Genomic DNA, 22442 nt, shown 5'->3' on the forward strand with positions numbered 1-22442 from the left:
TGAGCCCCCACACTGTGGAGCCTGGAGGGGTCCCCAAGGGGTCCCTGGGTACTGGGGAGGGGTCCCTCGACACTGGGGCCAGGTTCCCAAGGGGTCCCCGGGCATTTGGGCCGGGTCCCCAGACACTGGGACATGTCCCCAAGCAGCCCCCGAGCCCTAGGGAGGGGTTCCCAGGAGTGCCTGGACACTGGGCAGGTGTCCCCAGGTAGCAGTGGGAGGTGTCCCCAAGGCCTGGCTGTGTCCCCACAGGCAGTGGGAGGTGTCCCCAAGCCCTGGGTGCCCCCCCAGGCAGTGGGAGGTGTCCCCAAGGCCTGGCTGTGTCCCCACCCCACATGGCCACACCGCACTGAAGGCACTGGCCCGGGCTGGGGTCCAACAAGCGCTGCCCCCCCAGCCGGGGACTCCCTCCCTGCCCCCCATTTTTGGGGGCTCTGGGGGCTACTTCTTCTTCTTGTTGGCCTGCCGGCCCTCGGGCCGCGCCCCCTCTGTGCCCGTGCCCCGCGCCCCCTCCGTTCCCCGCGTCCCCTCCGTGCCCCGCGCCCCGTTGCGCTCCCCCCGGTCCCGGGCCCCTTTGTGGCGGGCGGGGGGCGGCCCCCGGCGGGCCAGGGCCCGCAGCAGCCCCGCGGTGGCCGCCACCAGGTAGAGGGACCAGAGCAGGGCGGGGCCCGACACGGGCTGGCACAGGCGGCGCACGGAGCTCAGCAGGCGCGGCAGCAGCGCCTCGGCCCGGCGGCGAACGGGGGGCTTGTCCTGGGGGGGAAAGGGGGCAGGGGGAAATGGGTCAGGGGGCTTGTCCTGGGGGGGGAAAGGGGCAGGGGGAAATGGGTCAGGGGGCTTGTCCTGGGGGAGGATGGGATCAGGGGGGATTGTCTTGGAGAAAAAATGAGAATGAGTTTGAGGTGGGGAAGGGATTGGAGGTGAGGGAAAAGGGCCAGGGGTTGAAAAAGGGGATCAGGGTGAGGGAGCAGGGTGAGGGAGGGAAGAGGGTAAGGGAAGGGGGGATCAGGGGCTGATAAAGAGGATCAGGGTGAGGGAATGGGGGAATGGGGTCAAGGGCTAAGAAAAGGGCTCAGGGCAAGTGAAGGGGCTCAGGGAGGGAGGTGGGGCCAGGGGAACAAGGGATGGGAAAGGGGTCAGGGTCCAGGGAGAGAGAGGGATGGGGGTCAGGGGTGAGGGAAGGGGGGATTAGGGGCTGAAAAAGGGGTCAGGGTGGGGGAAGAGGGTCAGGGGGCAACAAAATGAGTCAGGGGAGAGGGAAGGGGGCTTGGGGGGTTTAAGGGTGAGGCAAGGGGATCAAGGTGAAGGAACAGAGGGTCACGAGCAGTGGAATAGGGTCAGGGAGACAGCTGGGGGCAAGGGAAGGGGGGTCAGGACCGTGGCAGGGGGTCAGGGGTGTTGAAGGACAGGGTCAGGAGCCAGGGAGGGTCTCAGAGCCCAGGGAGGGGTCACGCCGCGCCCACCTTGAGGCCGTGCTGGCTGAGCAGGGACTCCAGCGTGGGATCTCCCAGGGACACGGATGGGAAGAACTCCTGCACGTGCTGCCGCCGCCACCACGGAGCTGGGCCTGGGCTGGGGGCACAGGGGGCTCGGTGACCCCAAAGCAACCCCCCCCAGGGCCGGGCTGGGGGCTCAGGGGCCCCTCCCCGCTCACCTGGCCTCGCTGGGGGATGTGAACCAGTACTTGTAGAGCTGGGCCCGCAGGAAGGTGGGCGGGCGGGCGTGGAACGGGTACCGGGACTCGTCTGTCTGCACCAGGCGGATCACTGCGGGACAGGGGCACAGATGGGGACAGCCTGAACACAGCCGGGGACACCCCAAACCCAAACAGGGACGCCCAAACACACCTGGGGACACCCCCGGGGCTGCGGGAATAACCCAATCATGGACACCTCCAAGGCTGTGGGGACACCCCAAACCCAAACAGGGACACCCTAAAACCATGGTGGCACCAATGCTGGGGAGGTCCCATCACGCCCTGGGTCTCCAGAGGCCCCAGCCCCCTGTGTCCCCTGTCCCCAGAGCCCCCAGGCCCCGGTGACCCCTGTCCTCAGTCACCAGACCCCCCAGCCTCCCATGTCCTCTGTCCCCAGAGCCCTCAGCCCCCCTGCTCCTTGTTCCCAGCCCCCATGTCCCCTGTTCCCCCAGCCCTTGTGTCCTCTGTCCCCAGAGCCACCCAGCCCCCCGTGTCCCCACCCTCCATGTCGCCTGTCCCCAGAGCCCCCGTGTGCCCTGTCCGTGTGTCTGACCGTCGGGCTGTCCCTGCAGCAGGCGCAGCACCAGGGCGCTGAACCAGGGGCTGCTCTGGTGGGGCCCGAGGGCGGCGAACCAGAGCTGCCAGTCCAGGCGGGGCTGGTGCGGGGCCACCACGGCCGGGGCCGCGCTCACGTTCCCGGGCTTGTACATGAACTCGATCTCCTGGGGACGGAACGGTGCCATGGCAACGGGGACAGGGACACCCAGCCCCAGCCAGGGCCCGGAGCCACCCCAGCCCAGGAAAGGGACATTGCCACTCAAAATCCCGGGATTCTGTGACAGGGACACCTCCAGAACCCAGCCCCAGCCAGGGCCACCTCAGCCCAGGAAAGGGACATTGCCACCCAAAATCCTGGGATTCTGTGACAGGGACACCTCCAGAACCCAGCCCCAGCCAGGGCCACCTCAGCCCCAGGAAAAGGACACAGCCACCCAAAATCCCGGGATTCTGTAAAAGGGACACCTCCAGAACCTGATCCGACCAAGCGCCTGGAGTTACCTCAGCCCCAGGAAAAGGACATTCCCACCCCAAATCCCGGGATTTTGTAAAAGGGACACCTCTGGAACCTGATCCAGCCATGGGCATGGTTCTGTCCATGGTCACCACAACCTCAGGAAAAGACCATTCCCACCCAAAATCCCTGGATTTTGTGACAGGGGCAGCACCAACCACAGCTGACCCAACCATGTGTCTCATCCTCCTTGGGGTCACCTCGGACCCCGGGAAAGGACATTCCCACCCAAAATCCCAGGATTCTGGGGCAGGACACCTCCAGAACCCGATCCAACCAAGGGCCTGGTCCTGCCCAGGGTCACCACAGCCCCAGAACAAGGACCCAGGGTGACTCCAATCCCAGCGAGGGACAGGATGAGAGGAAACAGCCTCGAGTTGCAGCAGGGAAGGTTTAGGTTGGATATTGGAAAATTCCTCCTGGAAAGAGGTCCCCAGGCCTGGCACAGGCTGGAGCCTCCAACCCCCAGAGAGAATTCAAAGCCATGGATGTGGCACTTGGGGACACAGGCAGTGGTGGCCTTGGCAGTGCTGGGCACGTTTGGACCCCATGATCCCCATGTTCCAACCAGGCCAACTGCACCATCCCCTGCTCCTGCCCTCTGCTGCCCCTTGCCCTTGGCAGGAGGAGCTCCAGGGCAATTCCTTGGCAGGAAGAACTGGGCCTTGGGACTGCGTGAGCTCAGAGCCCCTTCCCAACCCTGATTCTGTGTCCCCACCCTTGGCTCAGTGCCCAGCTGTGCCCAGCCCCAGACTCTGTGTCCAGCTGTGCCCAGCCATGCCCAGCCCAGACTCCCCATCCAGCTGTGCCCGTTCCCGTGCCCAGCCCAGGCTCTCTGCCCACTGCCGTGCCCAGCCCAGGCTCTGTGCCCACTGCCGTGCCCAGCCCAGGCTCACCGTCCAGCTGTGCCCATTCCTGTGCCCATCCCCAGGCTCTGTGCCCACTTCCGTGCCCATCCCAGGCTCACCGTCCAGCTGTGCCCATTCCTGTGCCCACCCCAGGCTCTGTGCCCACTCCCGTGCCCAGCCCAGGCTCACCATCCAGCTGTGCCCATTCCCGTGCCCACTGCTGTGCCCAGCCCAGGCTCACCATCCAGCTGTGCCCATTCCCGTGCCCACCCCAGGCTCTGTGCCCACTGCCGTGCCCATCCCAGGCTCTGTGCCCATTCCCGTGCCCAGCCCAGACTCTGTGCCCACTCCCATGCCCACCCCAGGCTCTGTGCCCATTCCCGTGCCCAGCCCAGGCTCTGTGCCCACCCCCGTGCCCAGCCCAGGCTCACCATCCAGCTGTGCCCATTCCCGTGCCCACGCCAGGCTCTGTGCCCATTCCCGTGCCCATCCCAGGCTCTGTGCCCATTCCCGTGCCCAGCCCAGGCTCTGTGCCCACTCCTGTGCCCAGCCCAGGCTCACTATCCAGCTGTGCCCATTCCCGTGCCCATTCCCGCGCCCATCCCAGGCTCTGTGCCCATTCCCGTGCCCAGCCCAGGCTCTGTGCCCATTCCTGTGCCCAGCCCAGGCTCTGTGCCCACCCCCGTGCCCAGCCCAGGCTCACCGTCCAGCTGTGCCCATTCCCGCGCCCAGCCCAGGCTCTGTGCCCACTCCCATGCCCACCCCAGGCTCACTGTCCAGCTGTGCCCATTCCCGTGCCCATCCCAGGCTCTGTGCCCATCCCAGTCTCTGTGCCCACTGCCGTGCCCAGCCCAGGCTCACCATCCAGCTGTGCCCATTCCTGTGCTCACCCCAGGCTCTGTGCCCACTCCTGTGCCCAGCCCAGGCTCACTATCCAGCTGTGCCCATTCCCGTGCCCATTCCCGTGCCCAGCCCAGGCTCTGTGCCCAGCCCAGGCTCTGTGCCCACCCCCGTGCCCAGCCCAGGCTCACCATCCAGCTGTGCCCGTCGTAGCTGCCCTCCAGGATGACCTCGGGCCGGCCGCCCACGCCGGTCATCCTGCGGAAGAGCCCGTAGGAATTGACCACCTGGAACCGCTCCACGGCCCCGAACATCTGGTGGATGCCGGGCCACAGCTTCCCGTTGGACTCGTGCTCGATGTAGGTGAAGGGCACCTGGCGGGCAGGGGGCTCTGTCAGGGCCTGGGGGCTTTGGGGGTGCCCGGTGCCCCCCGGCCCCCAGGCCTCACCAGGCTAACGGCGAACAGGCCCACGGTGGCCGTGGCCATGATGGCCCACTGCAGGGTGGCCCAGAGCTTCCAGAAGCATCCCCGGACACAGGCACAGCTGGGGGGGCACAAATGGGGGGGTTATGGGGGCAAAGGGGATCAGCCCCCCCGGTTTGGGGGGTTAAAACCCTCCCACACTCCATCTGACAGCTTAAATCACAGAGCAGGGTCACCCCTTCCCAGCTCCCAGGGTGTCACCTCAGTGTCCCCAACACCCCTGGGGGCACCCTGATTTAACCCACACCCCTGGGATCATCCTAGTGTCCCCCTACACCCCTGGGGACACCCTGGTTTCACCCACATCCCCGGGGATACCCCGATGCCCCCCACACGCCTCAAGGGCACCTTGGTGTCCCCCACACCCCTGGAGACACCCTGGTGTCCCCCACACTGCTGGGATCGCCCACATCCCTGGGATCACCCCAGTGTCCCCCACACCCCTGGGATCACCCCAGTGTCCCCCACACCCCTGGAAACACCCCAGTGTCCCCCACACCCACCGGTACATGGCCACGAGGATCTCCCAGGACAGGGACAGGGAGGCCACCCCCACGAGTGGCAGTGTCACCGTGCGCAGCCACATGGTGAACTCGTGGTAGGTGAAGGCTGCAGGGGGGACAGACGTGGGTCAGGGACAGACGTGGGTCAGGGACAGCCCCTGAGCCCAGGGAGGGGCACACACAGCTGTGCCCTGGCACGTACCCACTTTGGAGTCCAGCAGTTTCTTGTCCCAGTCCAGCTCCAGGCCGAAGTAGTGCACGGTCCAGCAGAGCAGGAGCCCGTAGGTGCAGAGCTCCAGCAGCGTGCCCAGCACTGAGCCCAGGCTGGGGGGCCAGCCTGGGGCACAGAGGGGTCAGAGCCTGCCTGGGACCCCCCTGGGCACAGCCCCTGCCCTGGGCTGAGTGTGGCAGCTCCCACAGTGCCCCCTCCCCTCCCCAGCCCGGGGTCTCACCGTTGCCCTGCCTCCTGCGGGGCCGGCCCAGCCAGCGCCCCACGTGCTCCTCGTCCAGCAGGGAGAAGGCCAGCACGATGGTCAGCACGTTGAAGAAGTTGTAGTTGCCCGTGAGGATGATGAGGACCTGCAGCAGGACCTGGGGGGCACAGGAGGGGTTTGGGGTGTCACAGGGACAGAGGACACTGGGCACACCTGACCAGCACCTCCGGTGTGGGCACCTCACCTCCCAGTGCCAGCCCCAGCCCCCATGGGGACCCCCTGGCACAAAGAGACCCAGGGCTGTCACAGACACACATTTTTCTTTATGTCCTTTTAAAGTTTTAAACCTGCTTTACCCTCCTACTAATCCTATCTCACAACAAAAAGTGAATACAGTAATAATTAACCAACACTAAACCCACCACACTCATTAGCACACCACCCAAAAAAACCTTAAAATTAATAAAATCCCAAATTAACAAAAAGCGATACACCAGTAATTAACGAACGTTAAACCCACCACACTCATTAGCACACCACACAAAAAAATCTTAAAATTAATAAAATCCCAAATTAACAGAGTGAATACACCAGTAATTAACCAACACTAAACCCAGTACACTCGCTAGTACACCACCTAAAAAAATCCCCAAACTAACAAAATCTGAAATCAAGAAAAAGTGAGTCCATTAATAACTAAAGAATACTAAACCCCACCACACTCACTAGTACAACACCCAAAAAATCCCAAAATTAATAAAATCCCAAATCAACAAAAAGTGAGCACACCAGTAATTAATGAATACTAAACCCCCCACAGTGATTAGCACACAACCCCAAAAATCCCAAAATTAATAAAATCTCAAATCAACAAAAAGTGAATACACCGGTAATTACCCAACATCAAACCCACCATGCTCACTTAGTATGCCACCCAAAAAATCTTAATAAAATCTGAAATCAACAAAGTGAGCACACCCGTAATCAACAAACGTTAAACCCACCACACTCACTAGCACACCACCCAAAAAATCCCAAAATTAATAAAATCCCAAATTAACAAAAAGTGAATACACCAGTAATTAACCAACACTAAACCCAGTACACTCACTAGCACACCACCCCAAAAAAATCCCAAAATTAATAAAATCCTAAATTAACAAAAAGTGAATACACCAGTAATTAACCAACACTAAATCTACCACACTCATTAGCACACCACCCAAAAAATCCCCAGATTAATTAAATCCTGAATTAACAGAGTGAGTACAGCAGTACATTAAACCCACCACACTCACTAGTACAACACCCCAAAAATCCCAAAATTAATAAAATCCTGAATTAACAAAAAGTGAGCACACCAGTAATTACCCAGCACTAAACCCTCCACAGCGATTGGTACACCACCCAAAAAATCCCCAAATTAATAAAATCACAAATTAACAACAAGCAAATACACTAGTAAGTACCCAGCATTAAACCCACCACTCTCACTAGCAACTACCCAAAAAATCTTAATAAGATCTGAAATCAACAAAGTGAGCACACCCGTAATTAACGAACATTAAACCCACCACGCTCACTAGCACACCACCCAAAAAATCCCAAAATTAATAAAATCCCAAATTAACAAAAAGTGAATACACCAGTAATTAACCAACACTAAACCCAGTACACTCACTAGCACACCACCCCAAAAAATCCCAAAATTAATAAAATATCAAGTTAACAAAAAGTGAATACACTAATGATTAATGAACACTAAATCCACCACGCTCACTAGTACAACACCAAAAAAATCCCAAAAGTAATAAAATCCCAAATTAACAAGAAGTGAATACACCAGTAATTAACTAACACTAAAGCCTTCACAGTGATTAGCAGATGAAAAATCTTAAAATTAATAAAATCTGAAATCAACAAAAAGTAGATACACTAATAATTACCCAACACTAAACCCATCACACTCACTATCACTCCACCCAAAAAATCCCAAAACTAATAAAATCTCAAATCAACAAAAAGTGAGTACACCAGTAATTAACGAACATTAAACCCTTCACACTCGCTACCACACAATCCAAAAAACCCCCAAACCAACGAAATCCCAAATAACCAAACCAAAACCCCTGCAGCAGCCCCCCTGAAGTGCAGGATGCCCACCCCAGCCCGCCCTCTGGACGCAGTGCCCAGTCCCACCTGGCAGTAGAAGGCGAAGAGGCGCAGGCGGCGCAGGGGCGCGAAGAAGAGCACGGGCACGGCCACCTCGATGACGTAGGTGGCCACCACGCTGAGCTTCTGGAACCACACGGGCAGCTGGTGTGCCAGCCATGCCCCCGGCGTGGGGATGCACTGGGTCTCGTAGTGGTACGTCAGAGCTGGGGGGCACAGAAACGGGGGCTTGACAAAAATCCCAAAAATTCACCCCAATCCTGGGTAATCCCGGCTTTTGCCATTGCAGAGTATAACCAGTGTTAACCAGGGAAAAGCTTCCTGGGGCAAAAATGGTTCCAAATGAAGAGGCACCTTGGGGCTGGGGGATACAGGGGACTTTGGGAGGACTTCCCATAATCTACTTCCCAAAAACTGAACCTAATTTGGGGTTAATGCCAGTTTTTCCCATTGCAGACTACAAGCAATTCTGGGAATTCCAGAATTGGAATTCAGAATTAAGTGGTATCTTGGGGCTGGGGCACACAGCAGGCTTTGGGAGGGCTTTCCATAACCTGCTTCCCAAAAACTCCCTGGAATTCCAGGCTAGTGACTGAACCCCCAAAGCTTCACACCCTTAACAACACCTGAGCCCCCAAACCTGCACCCTTCACCTGTGAGCCCCCCAACAGCTGAAACCCCAAACCCACATCACTCACCAACACCTGAACCCTCAAACCTGCACCCCTGTGATCCCCCCATGTGGGGCAGCAGCTCAGGAGCTTCACAACCCCTAAAACTGGGGGATTCTCCCCAGTAGCTGAGCCCCCCTCACCTGTGAGCCCCCACCAGGTGGGGCAGCGGCTGGTGAGCTTCACCACGCCCGAGGCGAACATGAGGCGGAAGAGGAGCCAGCGCACGGCCCAGAAGGTGACGGCATCGTGGGGCCTCCAGGCCGGGGACCCCCAGCGCAGCAGGCGCAGGGGGGCCACCAGCACGGCCAGGAACCCGGCCTCCAGCAGCAGGCTGTCCCTGGGGAATGGGGGGGACAGGGCTGAGACCCCCACCCTGCACCCCACAGGGGCAGGGGACACGGGCGTGCCCTGTATGTGGGGCTGGGGACACAGGTGTGCCCTGTATGTGGGGCTGGGGACATGGCCGTGCCCTGTATGTGGGGCTGGGGACACGGGCGTGCCCTGTATGTGGGGCTGGGGACGCGGCCGTGCCCTGTATGTGGGGCTGGGGACACAGGTGTGCCCTCTATGTGGGGCTGGGGACACGGCCGTGCCCTGGATGTGGGGCTGGGGACATGGCCGTGCCCTGGATGTGGGGCTGGGGACACGGGTGTGCCCTGGATGTGGGGCTGGGGACACAGGTGTGCCCTGTATGTGGGGCTGGGGACACGGCCGTGCCCTGTATGTGGGGCTGGGGACACAGGTGTGCCCTGTATGTGGGGCTGGGGACATGGCCGTGCCCTGGATGTGGGGCTGGGGACACGGCCGTGCCCTGTATGTGGGGCTGGGGACGCGGCCACCCCCTGCTCCCCATCCCACCGTGCTCCCACCCCAGTCCCCAGAGCCCCCCACATCCCCTGTCCAGTTCCCAGAGCTCTCTGTGCCCCCCAACCCAGTCCCCAGAGCCCCCCACCCTACTGTGTCCCCTGCCCCCTGGGCAGCCCCTTGTCTTGGGCCTCACAGCCCCTTGTGCCCCCCACCCTGGCCCCCCAGAGCCCCCCGACCCACTCCCCAGGACCCTCTGTGCCCCCCACCCAGGGGGCCCAGGATGGTTCCCCAGCCCTGAGCCCCTCAAAAGCCCCAAAGGTGAGGGGGGGTTGCCGGACTCACCACTGGAAGTACAGGAACACCTGGCCCACCTGCGGAGAGGGAGCAGGGTGGGGATCAGCTGCGGGGTCTGACACTCCCAGACCCTTCCCCTTGGGGAGAGGGATGGGCACAGAGCCCTGGGCCCCCTGGCACGGGAGCAGTGGGAGGTGACAGCCCCCTTGGGAGGGATGGCCTCATACAGATCATCTGTCCTTCCTTAATTCCTGATTTCAGAGGGAAGTGAAACCTCCTCCTCTTCCTCCTTCTCCTCCTCCCCCCACACCCAGCTCTGACCCATGGGAGCTCCAGCCCCAACATCAGGGAGGATCCAGGGAATCCTGGGATGGCTTGGGTGGGAAGGGACCCCAGAGCCCCTGCAGTGCCACCCAGCCATGGCAGGGACACCTCCACTGTGCCAGGCTGCTCCAGCCCCCGTGCCCAGCCTGGCCTTGGGCACTGCCAGGGATGCAGGGGCAGCCCCAGCTGCTCTGGCAATGCCAGCCCAGGCAGGAATTCCTCATTGCCAAGATCCCTCTGGCAGTGGGAGCCATTCCCTGTGTGCTGTCCCTGCATCCCTCGTCCCCCTGCAGCTCCAGGCCAGGCTGAATCACCCTGGGACAGTGTGAGGTGTCCCTGCCCGTGGGGGCTGGAATGGGATGGCATTTACAGCTCCTTCCCACCCCATCCTTCCCTGATTCCACCACTGTGCTCCCCCCCCAGCACACCAAGAGCTGGCAGGACAAGCCACCCCCCGCTGTCCCCGCACCTGGTAGAGCGACAGGTAGAACATCCTGAGCAGGGCGAACACCAGGCAGTCCCGCAGGGAGTCGCAGAGCAGCGCGCCGAGCGCCGCCAGCATTCCCAGCAGGCAGAGCAGCTCCATGCCCTGCTCCGTGTCCAGCCCCAGGCGCGGCCCCAGCCACAGCAGCGTGGGCACATCGCGGAGCTGCTCCCACAGCCCCTTCCCGCTCAGCCGCAGCACCCGCCGCGCCGGCAGCAGCCCCTCGCGGCCGTACAGCCCTGCGGACGGCGGGCACGGGCAGTGAGCACCGAACGGCACGGAGAACCGGGATTGAGCACGGCATGCCCGGGAGAACCGGGAATAAACCCGGCATGCCAGGGGCAACACGGATTGAGCACGGCATGCCAGGGAAAGCCCGCAATAAACCCGCCATTCCCGGGAGAAAACCCGGCATAAACCCGCACATTTCCCCGAGAACCGCGGCATTCCTGGGAAAAAGCCGGCACTCCCAGGAAACATCCACAATAAACCCCACATTCCCGGGAAAAAAATCCCCGGCAGCCCCACTCGGAACGTCCCCCGAGGAGCCGGCGCTGCTGCCGGGACAAACCCGAGGCACCGGGAGCGCGACCCGGCCTCAATCCCTGCCTCCAGCCCGGCCATCCCTGCCTCCATCCCCCGGGAAGGGCCCAGGTGCGAGGCAGGAGCTGCCAGAGCCACGTGGAAGGGACGGGCGGTGGCGGCTGCTGCGGCTCAGGGACACCGGAGCCGCGCCGGGACCGCCGGTGCTCCCGGGAAGGGGAAACGAGGGAGGGAAACGGGAGGAGGGAAAAGATAACGGGGATACGGAGCGATCGGCCCGGCAGCGGGACGGGCACGGACTGTCCCTGCCCCGGCGCCGCCGGTCCCCTCCCGACCCCGATCCCGCTAGACTCCACCGGCCACGTCCCCAGCCCTCTCCCGGCTCTGGCCCGGTTCCCCCAGCCCCACTCCCGGTCCTATCTCGGTTCCCCCGGCCCCATCCCGCTCTCCCGGCCCCACTCCCAGCTCCGTCCCGCTTTCCCCGGTCCCACTCCCGTCCCCATCCCGGTTCTCCAGGTCCCATTCCCATCTCTGTCCCGGTTCCCCCGGTCCCGATCCCGGCTCCTCCGGCCCCACTCCCACCCCTATCCCGGCTCCTCCGGCCCCACTCCCACCCCTATCCCGGTTCCCCCGGCCCCGCTCCGATCCCTGTCCCGGTTCCCCTGGCCTCACTCGCGGCTCCGTCCCGGTTCCCCTGGCCCCACTCCCGGCTCCGTCCCGGTTCCCCTGGCCCCACTCCCGTCCCTATCCCGTTTCCCCCGCCCCAGTCCCGGCTCTATCCCGGTTCTCCCGCCCCAGTCCCGGCTCTATCCCGGTTCTCCTGGCCCCACTCCCCGCTCCGTCCCGGTTCCCCCAGCCCTGTCCCAGTTCCCCCATCCCCACTCCCATTCCTTTCCCGGTTCGCCCGGCCCCACTCCCATCCGTACCCTGGTTCTCCCGGCCCCACTCCCGTCCCTATCCCGGTTCCCCCGGCCCCAGTCCCGGCTCTGCTCCATTCCCCCATGCCTATCCCGCATCCCCCGGCCCCACTCGCGGCTCCGTCCCGGTTCCCCCGCCCCACTCCCGGCAGTGCCCGCCGCGGTACCGGGGATCTGCACGTAGAGGGAGCCGAAGGCGGCGATGTAGACGGCGGCCAGCCCGGCCAGGAACAGCGCCCGCGGCCGCGCCAGCTCCCCCATGGCGGCCATGGCGGCCCCGGCCCGGCGGCGCGCGGCGATGACGTCAGCGGCGCCGTGACGTCAGCGGCGCTCGGGGAGCGTCCCGGAGCGCGGGAAGGACGAAAATGGCGGCGGCGATCGGGGGATGAGGAGGGGCCGGTGAGGGGCGGAGAGCAGGGACACGGCGGGGTCGAGGTTTGGATGGGGATCAAGATCGGGGTTTGGGTGGGGACCGGCACCGGTACCAGGATTTGGATGGGGACCGGGACTGGGACGGGATCGGGGTCTGGATGGGGATCGAGATCGGGATTTGGATGGGGACCGGGACTGGGATGGGATCGGGGTTTGGATGGGGACCGGGACCGGGTTCACGATCCGGATCGAGGTTTGGAAGGGGGCCGGGATCAGGTCGGGATCGAGACTGGGATTGGGATCGGGATTGGAATCACGGTCGGGATTGAAGTTTGGATGGGGACCGGGACCGGGATGGGATCGGGATGGGAATAACGATCGGGATCGAGGTTTGGATGGGGACCGGGGTCAGGGTCGGGATCACGGTGGAGACTGAGGTCGGGATGGGGGATTGGGATTGGGATCACGGTCGAGGTTGAGAGTGCAGTTGGCGTAGGCATTGGGATGGGAATTGGGGTCGGGGTCTGGCTGGGTATCGGGGTTGGGATCAAGATCGGAATTGAGGTTGGGGTTGGGATCGGGACCGGGGCAGAGTTAAGGATGGGAATTGGGGTCGGGGTCAGGTGAGCGTTGGGATAGGGGATGGGATTGGGGTGAGAATCAGGGTGGGGAGCGGGATCGGGGTTGGGAGTGGGTTCCAGACTGGGATCGAGTTTGAGGTCGGGGTGCGGGTTGGGACTGAAGTTAGGGCCAGGATCAGGTCAGGATTGGGATCATGGTCAGAGTGAGAATCAGGGCCAGGGCTGGGAGTGGGGTTGGGATCATGATCAGGGTCAGGATCAGGTCAGGATTGGGATCATGGTCAGAGTGAGAATCAGGGCCAGGGCTGGGAGTGGGGTTGGGATCACTGTCACACGGCTTGCAAGGGTCTTTCAGAGTGAAGAGAGAGACGAGAACGTTGACCTCATGTTCAGAAGGCTTGATTTATTATTTTATGCTATATATTACATTATAACTGCACTAATAGGGATAGAAGGAAAAGTTCTCAGAAAATTGCTAAGCTAAGAATAGAAAAGGAATGAATAACAAAGTTCTATGTCCAGGCAGAAAGCAAGAACAGCTTTGCCGTGAGTGGTCAGTAAGTGTAAACATCTACAGGAGACCAATCACGGATCCACCTGTTGCATTCCACAGCAGCAGATAACCACTGTTTACATGTTGTTCCTGAGGCCACAGCTTCTCAGAAAGGGGGAAAATCCTAAAGAAAGGATTTTTCACAAAAGATGTCTGTGACAGATCAGGATCAGGTCAGGACTGGGATCACAGTCAGAATGAGAATCAGGGCCAGGGCTGGGGTCAGGGTCAGGATTGGGGTGGGGATCAGGGTCAGGATCAGGACCAGGCTTGAGTTGGGATCTATGTGTCGGGATTGGGATTGCTGTTGGGATGGGGGTGGGCATTTTCCAGCCCAATCAATTCCCCGTTTCCTGAGCTGTGTCTCTGTTCCCACCCAGCCCAGCTGTGATTCCTGCAGAGCTTCCCCTGGCGCTGTCCCCTGACTTGCAGCCCAGGACACTCATTCCCTGAGGGACCCTCCTCCACAGCTGGGAGCTCCCAGGCCGCTTCTGGGGTGTCTGCAGGGGGATCCCACCATGGAAGAGGTGGATTCCCGCTTCCTGCACCTGCTGCAGCCCATCCGGGACCTCACCAAGAACTGGGAGGTGGATGTGGCTGCCCAGCTGGGGGAGTACCTGGAGGAGGTAATGGGCTCACCCCAGAGCCCCTCGTGTCTCCTGCCCCTCTTTTTCTCCCTCCTTTTTCCTCCTTTTCTTCCTTTTATCCCTCTCTTTCCTGCTCTTTTTCTCCCTATTTTATCCCTCCTTTTCTCTCCTTTTTGTCTTCCTTTTCTTCATTTTATCCCTCTCCTTCTTCTTTTCTCTCCTTTTATTTCTCTCTTTCCCCCTCTTTTTATTCCTCCTTTTCTCTCTCCTTTTTGTCTTCCTTTTCTTCATTTTATCCCTCTCCTTCTTTTCTCTCTCTTTTTATCCCTCCTTTTCTTCCTTTTATTCCTCTCTTCCCCCTCTTTTTATCCCTCTTTCTGTCCCTCCTTTTCTTTCTTTTATCCCTCTCTTCCCCCTCCTTTTCTCCTTCTCTTTCCCCTCTCTTTCTCTCTCCTTTTTCCTCCTTTTCTTTCTTTTATCCTGCTTTTCCCTCCTGTTATCCCTCTCTTTCCCCCTCCTTTCCTCTCTCCTTTTTCCTCCTTTTATCTCTTTTTTTTTTATCCCTCCTTTTCTCCCTGTTATCACTCTCCTTCCCTCTCCTCTTCTCCCTGTTTTTATCCCTCTTTTCCTCCCCTCCATGCCCCAATTTCCCAGGTGGATCCCAGGGCCGTCCAGCCAGGGTGGTGGCCTTGGGGACAATGACACCTTTCCCAGCTCTCTGCCACCTCCCCTCATCCCTGTCCCTGTGGCACCCCAGACCCTGCCAGGCTCAGCCTCTCCTCCCTGCCTGTGAGGAACAGATTTACGAAGAATTGCCAAAACCTCAGAGAAAACTCTTACAGTTTTATACATCAGTATGCAAACAGTAAAAATAATAATAATGTGTGCTGACTTAAAGTCATAAAGCATAAATTACATTATTGGTAGAGAGATTGAACTAGAAACAAGTTTTAAAATGTGGCCTTCCAGAAGAATTTTAAAGAATTAAAATTTTAATTTAATAAATTTTAATTAAAAATTTAATTTTAGAGGGTTAAAACTGTGAAAGATGCATAGTAGCAAGACCACACAGAGTGAAAATATAAGTGATCAGTGTTAGAATTAACAGCAATATTAGAATTAACATAATTAATTATAAGTGATTAGTGTTAGAATTAACAGCAATATTCGAATTAACATAATTAATTGTAAGTGACCAGTGTTATAATTAACAGCAATGTTGTGTGGCAGAAGCTAATAGGGTGAAAAGTATTTATAAGGAATTGTAACCAGAAAATAAGTTAGCTTTAGCAGAACAGTGTTGAGTTTTACATCTCTTAGTCTCACCCTTCATTGAGTTGAATAATGTATAACAGAATAAAACCATTTAACAGAATAAAACCTTTCCAAACACCTCCGTAAAAGCTAAACCCAAACCCTGCCTCTCCCAGCTGGACCAGATCTGCATTTCCTTCGACAACGGCAAAACCACCATGAACTTCATGGAGGCAGCGCTGCTGATCCAGGGCTCTGCCTGCATCTACAGCAAGAAGGTGAGATCACACCTGCCCCATCCCCATCCCATCCCCCTGAGCCACCCTGGGGTCACCCTAGAATTCCCCCTTGGCTTCAAATCTTTAATCATTAATTTCAGCTCATCCTTCCGAAATTTGATCCCTTTGTAGGTTGTTGGCAGCCCCAGGGAACAGCAGGAGTTTTGCTGTTCTCCAGGGTGGGATTTAAATCCTGTTTTGCCACAAAATTGTGGCATGTTGGAGCTATTGGACCACAAAGCCCTGGAATGGTTTGGGTGGGAGGGGACCATGGGTATGGACACCTTCCACTATCCCAGGCTGCTCCAAATTCCAGGGATTGCCCCCAGTCTGGCCGTGGAATGGCTGAAAAAAGGGAAAAGAGCACCAAACCCCATGGAATTGACCTCCATAATGGGAGAGGAGGGGAGTCCCTCGGGTGGAGGGGCTTTCCCAGGAGCTGCTCCCCCCTTTTCCAGCCCCAGGTGCTGTTTTCCAGGTGGAACACCTGTACATGCTGGTCTGCCAGACACTGGACTGCATCTCCAAGAAAAAGTGAGTGGGATTTTCCCATCCCAGGGGGAAATTTTCCCATCGCCAGGGGGGAATTTTCCCATCCCAGGGGGGAATTTGTCCTGCAGAATCCCTGCCCTGATCCTGGGCCATCCCCACGTCCCATCCCTGCCCTGGGAGGTGCATCCCAGGTTTAGCAATGCCATCACAGGGATAACACACAAAACCAGGGCTGCTTTTCCTTCTCATTCATGGGGATTCAGGAGTCCAAAGGAGCCTGAGGGAGCCTTTTCCAAAAGGAAAATCTCTTCGGAATGTGCTGCCAGCTCCTCTGGACTCCCACACTGACACAGATGAGAGGGAAATCCCCATTGTTTTTTGGGATTTTCCCACCTGGGGGAGCCACAGCAGGGCTGGAGGGACCCTTGGCCCCCATTCCATGGATCCTGAGCCCGGTTTTCCCTAGGAGGGAGAAGCTGCCCACTTCCCTGGGCCCCGACGGCCGCGATGCCGACGCCACCTTCACGGAGAAGGAGGAAGAGGTGAGGCGGGCTCTGTGCTCCCTGTCCTGCTCCAGGGGGGTCCCTCGGTGTCCCTGCCAGCTGGGGTGACACTGGGGGGGCTTTCCTGCAGTTCCTGTCCCTGGATGACATCCCAGAAACCAGCCAGGCCAGCGTGGACATGAGGAGGGATCAGCAGCCTGCTGTAAGAGGAACCAGTTCCATTTTATGCCTCCTTTTAGTTCTCCTTTCCTTTCTTTTATTCCTGCGTTTATCCCTCCTTCCTCCTTTTCTCCTTCCCTTTTTTCCTGTGTTTCCTCTTTTTATCCTTCCCTTTCCCCTTCTCTTTCCCCCTCCTTTTCTCTCTCTTATCCCTGTTTTTATCCCTCCCTTTCTTCTATCCTTTTTCCTACTTTTCTTCCTTTTATCCCTCTCTTCCCTCTCCGTTTCTCCTTTTCTCTCTCCTTTTTCCTCCTTTTCTTCCTTTTATCCCTCCCTTTCTCCCTCCTTTCCTCCCCTCCATGGCACCATTTTCCCAGGTGAATCCCAGGGCCATCGAGCCAGGGTGGTGGCCTTGGGGACAGTGACACCTTTCTCAGGCTCTCTGCCACCTCCCTGTCCCTTCCCAGGCCGTGAACATCATTCCCCTGACCCCGATGTCCCTGGTGCCCCCGGAAGAGGGGGAGAAGAAGGAAAATCCCCTCCTGAGGTGCCACTCCTGGGACTGTCCTGTGTCCTCTTCCCCTGGGTGGGATTGTCCCGTGTCCCCTCTCCTGCTCCAGTTGGGATCCCTGGGTGGGATTGTCCCGTGTCCTCTCCCTTGCTCCAGTCCCGGGTGAGATTGTCCCTTGTACCTTGTCCCCTCCCCTGCTCCAGTCCCTGGTGGGATTGTCCCTTGTCCCCTCTCCTGGTGGGATTGTCCCGTGTCCCCTCCCCTGCTCCAGCCGGGTCCCTCAGCACAAACACACAATCCCTGCTGGGATCTGGAGGAGCAGGACGATCCCAGGATGTGCGTGGCCATCCAGGCCGTTCCCGTGCTGCTGGGCTGGCCCAGGGGCTGTCCCAGGGGACGCTGGGGACACTGGGGACAGCGTCCTGCCGTGTCCCCGCAGCCGGCGCGGCGAGGTGCTGGCCAGCCGCAGGGATTTCCGCATGAACACCTCCACCCCCCACGCCTCCGGCGCCTTCCTGCTGGAGCTGGCCGGGCTCTCCCCCACCCACCCGCAGCAGGAGCAGCGCCAGGGCACAGCCACAGGTACCGGGGGCTCTGGGGTGGCCCTGTCACCGTCACTGCCGCTGCCAGGGCTCACTGTCACTGTCGCTGTCCCCAGCGGCGGCTCCGGGATCCAGCCCCGCCGAGCGTCGGAGCGCTGGCACGGCCCTGGTGCGGGCACTGAGCTTCTGCGAGGAGGCAGGTGAGGGGTGGCACCTGCCGGGTGTCCTGGGGTCCCTCTGTCCATCCAGGGGGCTGCAGAGGAGGGCGAGGGGTGAATTCATCCCTGCCAGGAAGGGATGGTCAGGACTGGGCTCTGCTCCCGGGGAACAGGGGTGGGAGGAGAGGGAACGGCCTCAGGGTGGATTTTGGGGCATTTCCTCCTGGAAAGGGCTGTGCAGCCCTGGCACAGGGGTGAGGTCCCTGTCCCTGGAGGGGTTTAACATCCCTGTGGATGTGGCACTTGGGGACAGGGTCAGTGGTGGCCCTGGCAGTGCTGGGAACGCTTGGATTTGGGCTCTGGGGGGCTTTTCCAACCCTACCAACTGCACCATTCCCTGCTCCTGCCCTCTGCTGCCCCTGCCCTGGCAGGAGGAGCACCTGGGGAGATTCCTTGGCAGACAGGGTGGGAATGGGGGGTCCTGGAAGCTTCTCCAGCCTCTGCCCATTCCCACCCTTCCAGGTGATGCAGGACCTGACGATGACGACGTTCCTGGGGTCCCCCTGGGGGATGACATGGAAGTGACCCCGGTCCCCAACGAACACATCGTGGCTCAGAGGGTCTGTGTGGGGCAGGGGCTCGGGGGGCTGCCTGTGCTCCTTCCCTAGATCCCCTCACTCCTTCCCTGGATCCCTGGATCCCCTCACTCCTTCCCTGGATCCCTGGAGCCCCTTGTTCTTCCCTGGATCCCCTCACTCCTTCCCCAGACCCCTGGATCCCCCCACCCCAGGCCTTCCCTGTCCCCCCATCCCTCACTGTCCCTCCCCGTGTCCCCCAGATCTTGCCCCAGACCCGGGGGTACATCCTGCGGGAGAGACTCCCCAGCCAGGACCCCAAAGCCCTCAGCAAGGTAAGGGGGGCCCTGGAGCCAGGGAGATCCCAAATCTGAGCCAGGGAGATCCCAAATCCGGGCAGGATGGGACCCCTGGGATGCCCCAGAGCCCCTGCCCATGCTCACCCCTGTGCCAGGAGGAGCCCAATCCATGGCAGAGCCTCGACCCCTTCGGAGACTCCGAGGAGAAGCCCTTCAGGAAAGGTATTTCTGGGGAAACTGGGCAGCTCCAGGGGAGCAGGGACAGCATGGGCCAGGTGGGTCATCCCTGGGGACCCTGTCCGTCAGGGTCCCCAGCCCCACATCCCTCAGTATCCCAGCTCCACGGTGGGTCCTTCCCAATCCCATGGGAGGGTCACTCCTGGCTGTGTGTCCCTCAGTGTCCCCAGTCCCACAGTGGGGTATCCCTGCTCCCACAGGGGGACATTCCCAGCTCATGGGGGGTCATTCCCAGCCCCACATCCCCATCCCCATGGCAGGTCCTTCCCAGCCCCACAGGGGGTCATTCCCAGTTCCACAGGGGGTCATTCCCAGCCCCACATCCCCATCCCCATGCCAGGTCATTCCCAGCCCCACAGGGGGTCACTTCCAGCCCCACTGGACATCCTCAAGTGTCCCTGTCCCCACGCTGGGTCATTCCAGCCCCGGGACATCCAGAGGGGCCCCCTCCCAGCCCCTGGGGGTGGCCGCACACCCGGTGTCACCTGTGTCACCCGCAGGGAGGCCCTTCCTGGTGCCACACGGCCTGGATGATGTGGTTGGAGGCAAGAGGAAGAGGAGGGGCCCGAGGAAGCTCCAGGATTTCACGAGATGGTTCTCTGCAGCCTGTGAGTGATTCCTGTGGGATTGGGAGCCAGAAGGATTTAAAAAATCTTTAACAGAAGGATTTAACAGCCCTGTGCTCGTGGCACTTGGGGACACGGGCAGGGGTGGCCTTGGCAGTGCTGAGGAAGCTTGATGGGCTCAGAGGGCTTTTCCAACTTTGATAAATCCATGGAATTTCCATCCAATGATTATTCCTGATCTGCTCCCCCCAGACAACAACGTCACAGAGGGCCGGAAAACCAGGAGGAAGGGCCCCACCTTTGCAGGTGAGGGGACACGGGCAGGGACACATTCCCTGTCCTGGGGGACACCAGGGACTGGATCCTGCAGTGGGGAGGGCATGCAGGGGAAGGACACCCCAAAACTGGGAGCAGTGGACACCATCTCCTGCAAAGGGGAAGGGCCTGGGATGCCTGGGGGGGGGGGAGGTTCTGCTTTGGGGATGCACAGAGGGGCCACCCCAAATCCCTGTTCCCAATCCTGCAGACCTGGAGGTGCTGTACTGGCGGCACTTCAAGGAGCGGCTGGCGGCGCACAGGAAGCTCCAGAGACGGGGGGTGAGTGGGGTGCGGGCTAAACTTGGGGGGCTGGGGGGCTCCAGCACCCCCTTGCCATGCTCTGGAGGGGCTCAGGGCTGTTCCTCCCTCCAGGAGCTGCTGAGGGAGCTGGAGCCAGAGCTGGAGCAGGAGCGCGGCGCTGAAAGCGAGGATGGGGCAGGTGCTGGAACACAAAACCCCAAATCCCCCAGCCTGGGGAGCCTTTCTTTTCTTCCTGGGGGTCTGGGGGGGGGCCCAGAAGGTTGTGGGGTCTCAGGGGCCACTGAGGGGCTCTCAGGGGATACTGACTAGTGTCCCCATACTGGCAGATGGGGATGGTGATGATGATGATTTTGTGGAGCACGAGGACATGGAGCCTGAAGCACCAGAGGAGCCAGAGGAAGGAAACCTGGGTGAGCTGCTGACCCTTCCCTCCCCAGTTCCCTGGCCTGTCTATCCCTGAGGGTCCCCTGTCCCTCCCATGGGGGTGGCTGGGTGCTGTCCCCCACTCTGGTGATCCCTTTTCCCACAGACCCCCCTGAACCTGGCTACGAGGAGCTGGTGCGCAGGAACGTGGTAGGTGCTGAACGTGGGGACCTGGGGGTGACTCCAGAGGCTCAAGGTGTCCCCAAGAGGCTTTGGGGTGTCCCCAGGGCACTTGGGGTGTCCCCATTGCTGTCCCTGTCCCCAGGAGCTGTTCATGGCCAGTTCCCAGAAGTTTGCTCAGGAGACGGAGCTGTCGCAGCGCATCCGGCAGTGGGAGGAGCGCGTGGAGCCGCTGCTGCAGGAGCAGGCACGGAGCCAGGCTGGGCTGGGGGCTGGGGGGCACTGCCCGGGCTGGGCTGGGGGCTGGGGGACACTGCCTGGGCTGGGCTGGGGGCTGGGGGGCACTGCCTGGGCTGGGCTGGGGGCTGGCACTGCCCTGCTCACTCCTGAGCCCCACTGCTCATACCTGAACACCCAGTATCCACCCACTGTGAGCCCTCTGGCTTTCCCTGCCCACCCCTGAGCACCCCCCTGCCCCTCTCACTCCACCCCTAACCCTCCCTGTCCCCCCATACCTGCAGGAGTCCTGTGCTCCCTTCCGTGTCCGTGGGTAGGGGCTGGCACTGACAGGGTCAGGGCCACGGACAGGTGGCACTCCTTGTCACCTCGCTGTCCCCCAGGAGACCTGTATACGTTCAATGTCCAAGCCTATGGGCTGGCACTGACCAGTGACACTCCCTGACACCCGCTGTCCCTTTGCTGTCCCCCAGGAGAACCGTGTCCCCTTCGATGTCCGTGCCTACGGGCTGGCACTGACCAGTGACACTCCCTGTCCCCTCATTGTCCCTTGCTGTCCCCCAGGAGAACCGTGTCCCCTTCGATGTCCGTGCCTACGGGCTGGCACTGACCGGGCGCTGCGCGGAGCTGGGCCGGTGGCACTCTCTGGCCAGCCTGGTGGCCGGGCAGCCCCCGTTCGAGGTGTGCCGCTACCTGCTGGCCTCGCTGCAGCTGGTAAGGCTCTGGGGGCTCCCTGGGGGGGTCGCTGGCTGTGCCAGGACCCTCTCCCACCCCCTGTCCCCTGCCCAGGCCAACGACGCGGAGGTGGAGCTGGCGCAGGAGCCGGGGCTGGAGGCGGCGCTGGACACGGCGCGGCTGCGGCTGCTCTCGGCACGCCCGGCGCACGAGAGGTTCCAGCACTTCCAGCTGCCCTCCCAGAGGGACCCCGGGCCCCAATAAATCCCCCCCCCACTTTGCTAAGGGCTGGCCTCTTCCCTGGAGAGTGGTGGGGGGCTGTAATGGGATTTGGGTGCACAGGGATTGTGGGGAGGGGCTGGGGGGTCCCTCTGCCCACCTGCCTTTTGTCTCCCTTTGGAAAGGGGTCACTTCACTCATCTGTGCAAAGCCCCCTGCCCCATGAGACACTCCTGGGGGCTGCAGGGGTCCCTCCCTGCCATGTGGCACTGCTGGGGGGCAGTAGGGTCTGGTGGGGGTCCCTCCACCTACTCATCCATGTTCTCACCCTCACAGGACACACCTGGGGGGGTCTCTCCACCTGCCCCCTCTAAATCTCCCTCACCTCAGACCATTCCTGGGGACACTGGGGGCTATCAGGTGTCCATTTCTG

At 60.5% G+C, this 22442-nt stretch overlaps 2 protein-coding genes across 2 annotated transcripts; one reads left to right on the forward strand and one right to left on the reverse strand.

Annotated features, from left to right (window-relative positions):
- Window positions 1–259: 259 nt before the first annotated feature.
- LMF2 (lipase maturation factor 2) lies at window positions 260–12369 on the reverse strand. The gene is made up of 14 exons (XM_063153593.1): window positions 12257–12369; window positions 10615–10868; window positions 9870–9898; window positions 8861–9057; window positions 8074–8252; window positions 5893–6031; window positions 5643–5777; window positions 5441–5546; window positions 4902–4998; window positions 4645–4827; window positions 2247–2415; window positions 1652–1763; window positions 1461–1569; window positions 260–750 (listed from the first exon to the last, which is right to left on the reverse strand). Exons 1-14 carry the CDS (start codon window positions 12357–12359, stop codon window positions 439–441), a joined length of 2124 nt encoding a protein of 707 aa, XP_063009663.1. The 5' UTR covers window positions 12360–12369; the 3' UTR covers window positions 260–438.
- A 79-nt stretch (window positions 12370–12448) lies between these two features.
- On the forward strand, window positions 12449–22055 carry NCAPH2 (non-SMC condensin II complex subunit H2). Its single transcript, XM_063153599.1, has 21 exons — window positions 12449–12524; window positions 13976–14221; window positions 15613–15714; window positions 16193–16248; window positions 16673–16748; window positions 16840–16911; window positions 17336–17415; window positions 17819–17961; window positions 18038–18121; window positions 18602–18699; window positions 18918–18989; window positions 19109–19175; window positions 19691–19798; window positions 20009–20062; window positions 20283–20353; window positions 20447–20513; window positions 20662–20745; window positions 20865–20908; window positions 21024–21125; window positions 21680–21829; window positions 21905–22055. Exons 2-21 carry the CDS (start codon window positions 14114–14116, stop codon window positions 22052–22054), a joined length of 1788 nt encoding a protein of 595 aa, XP_063009669.1. The 5' UTR covers window positions 12449–12524; window positions 13976–14113; the 3' UTR covers window position 22055.
- The last annotated feature ends 387 nt before the right edge of the window (window positions 22056–22442 follow it).

Source organism: Melospiza melodia, chromosome 4, assembly GCF_035770615.1.
Source record: "Melospiza melodia melodia isolate bMelMel2 chromosome 4, bMelMel2.pri, whole genome shotgun sequence".
Taxonomy (NCBI): Eukaryota; Metazoa; Chordata; class Aves; order Passeriformes; family Passerellidae; genus Melospiza; species Melospiza melodia.

Excerpts from the sequence above, each read along its gene's own strand:
- LMF2 (XM_063153593.1), bottom strand. The coding sequence starts at position 12,359 with ATGGCCGCCATGGGGGAGCTGGCGCGGCCGCGGGCGCTGTTCCTGGCC. Across the intron at positions 5,778-5,892 it reads CCGCAGGAGGCAGGGCAACG|GCTGGCCCCCCAGCCTGGGC; the intron begins GTGAGACCCCGG and ends TCTGTGCCCCAG. Across the intron at positions 4,828-4,901 it reads GCCTGTTCGCCGTTAGCCTG|GTGCCCTTCACCTACATCGA; the intron begins GTGAGGCCTGGG and ends CCTGCCCGCCAG.
- NCAPH2 (XM_063153599.1), top strand. The coding sequence starts at position 14,114 with ATGGAAGAGGTGGATTCCCGCTTCCTGCACCTGCTGCAGCCCATCCGG. Across the intron at positions 16,912-17,335 it reads GGAGGGATCAGCAGCCTGCT|GCCGTGAACATCATTCCCCT; the intron begins GTAAGAGGAACC and ends GTCCCTTCCCAG. Across the intron at positions 17,416-17,818 it reads AAGGAAAATCCCCTCCTGAG|CCGGCGCGGCGAGGTGCTGG; the intron begins GTGCCACTCCTG and ends GTGTCCCCGCAG.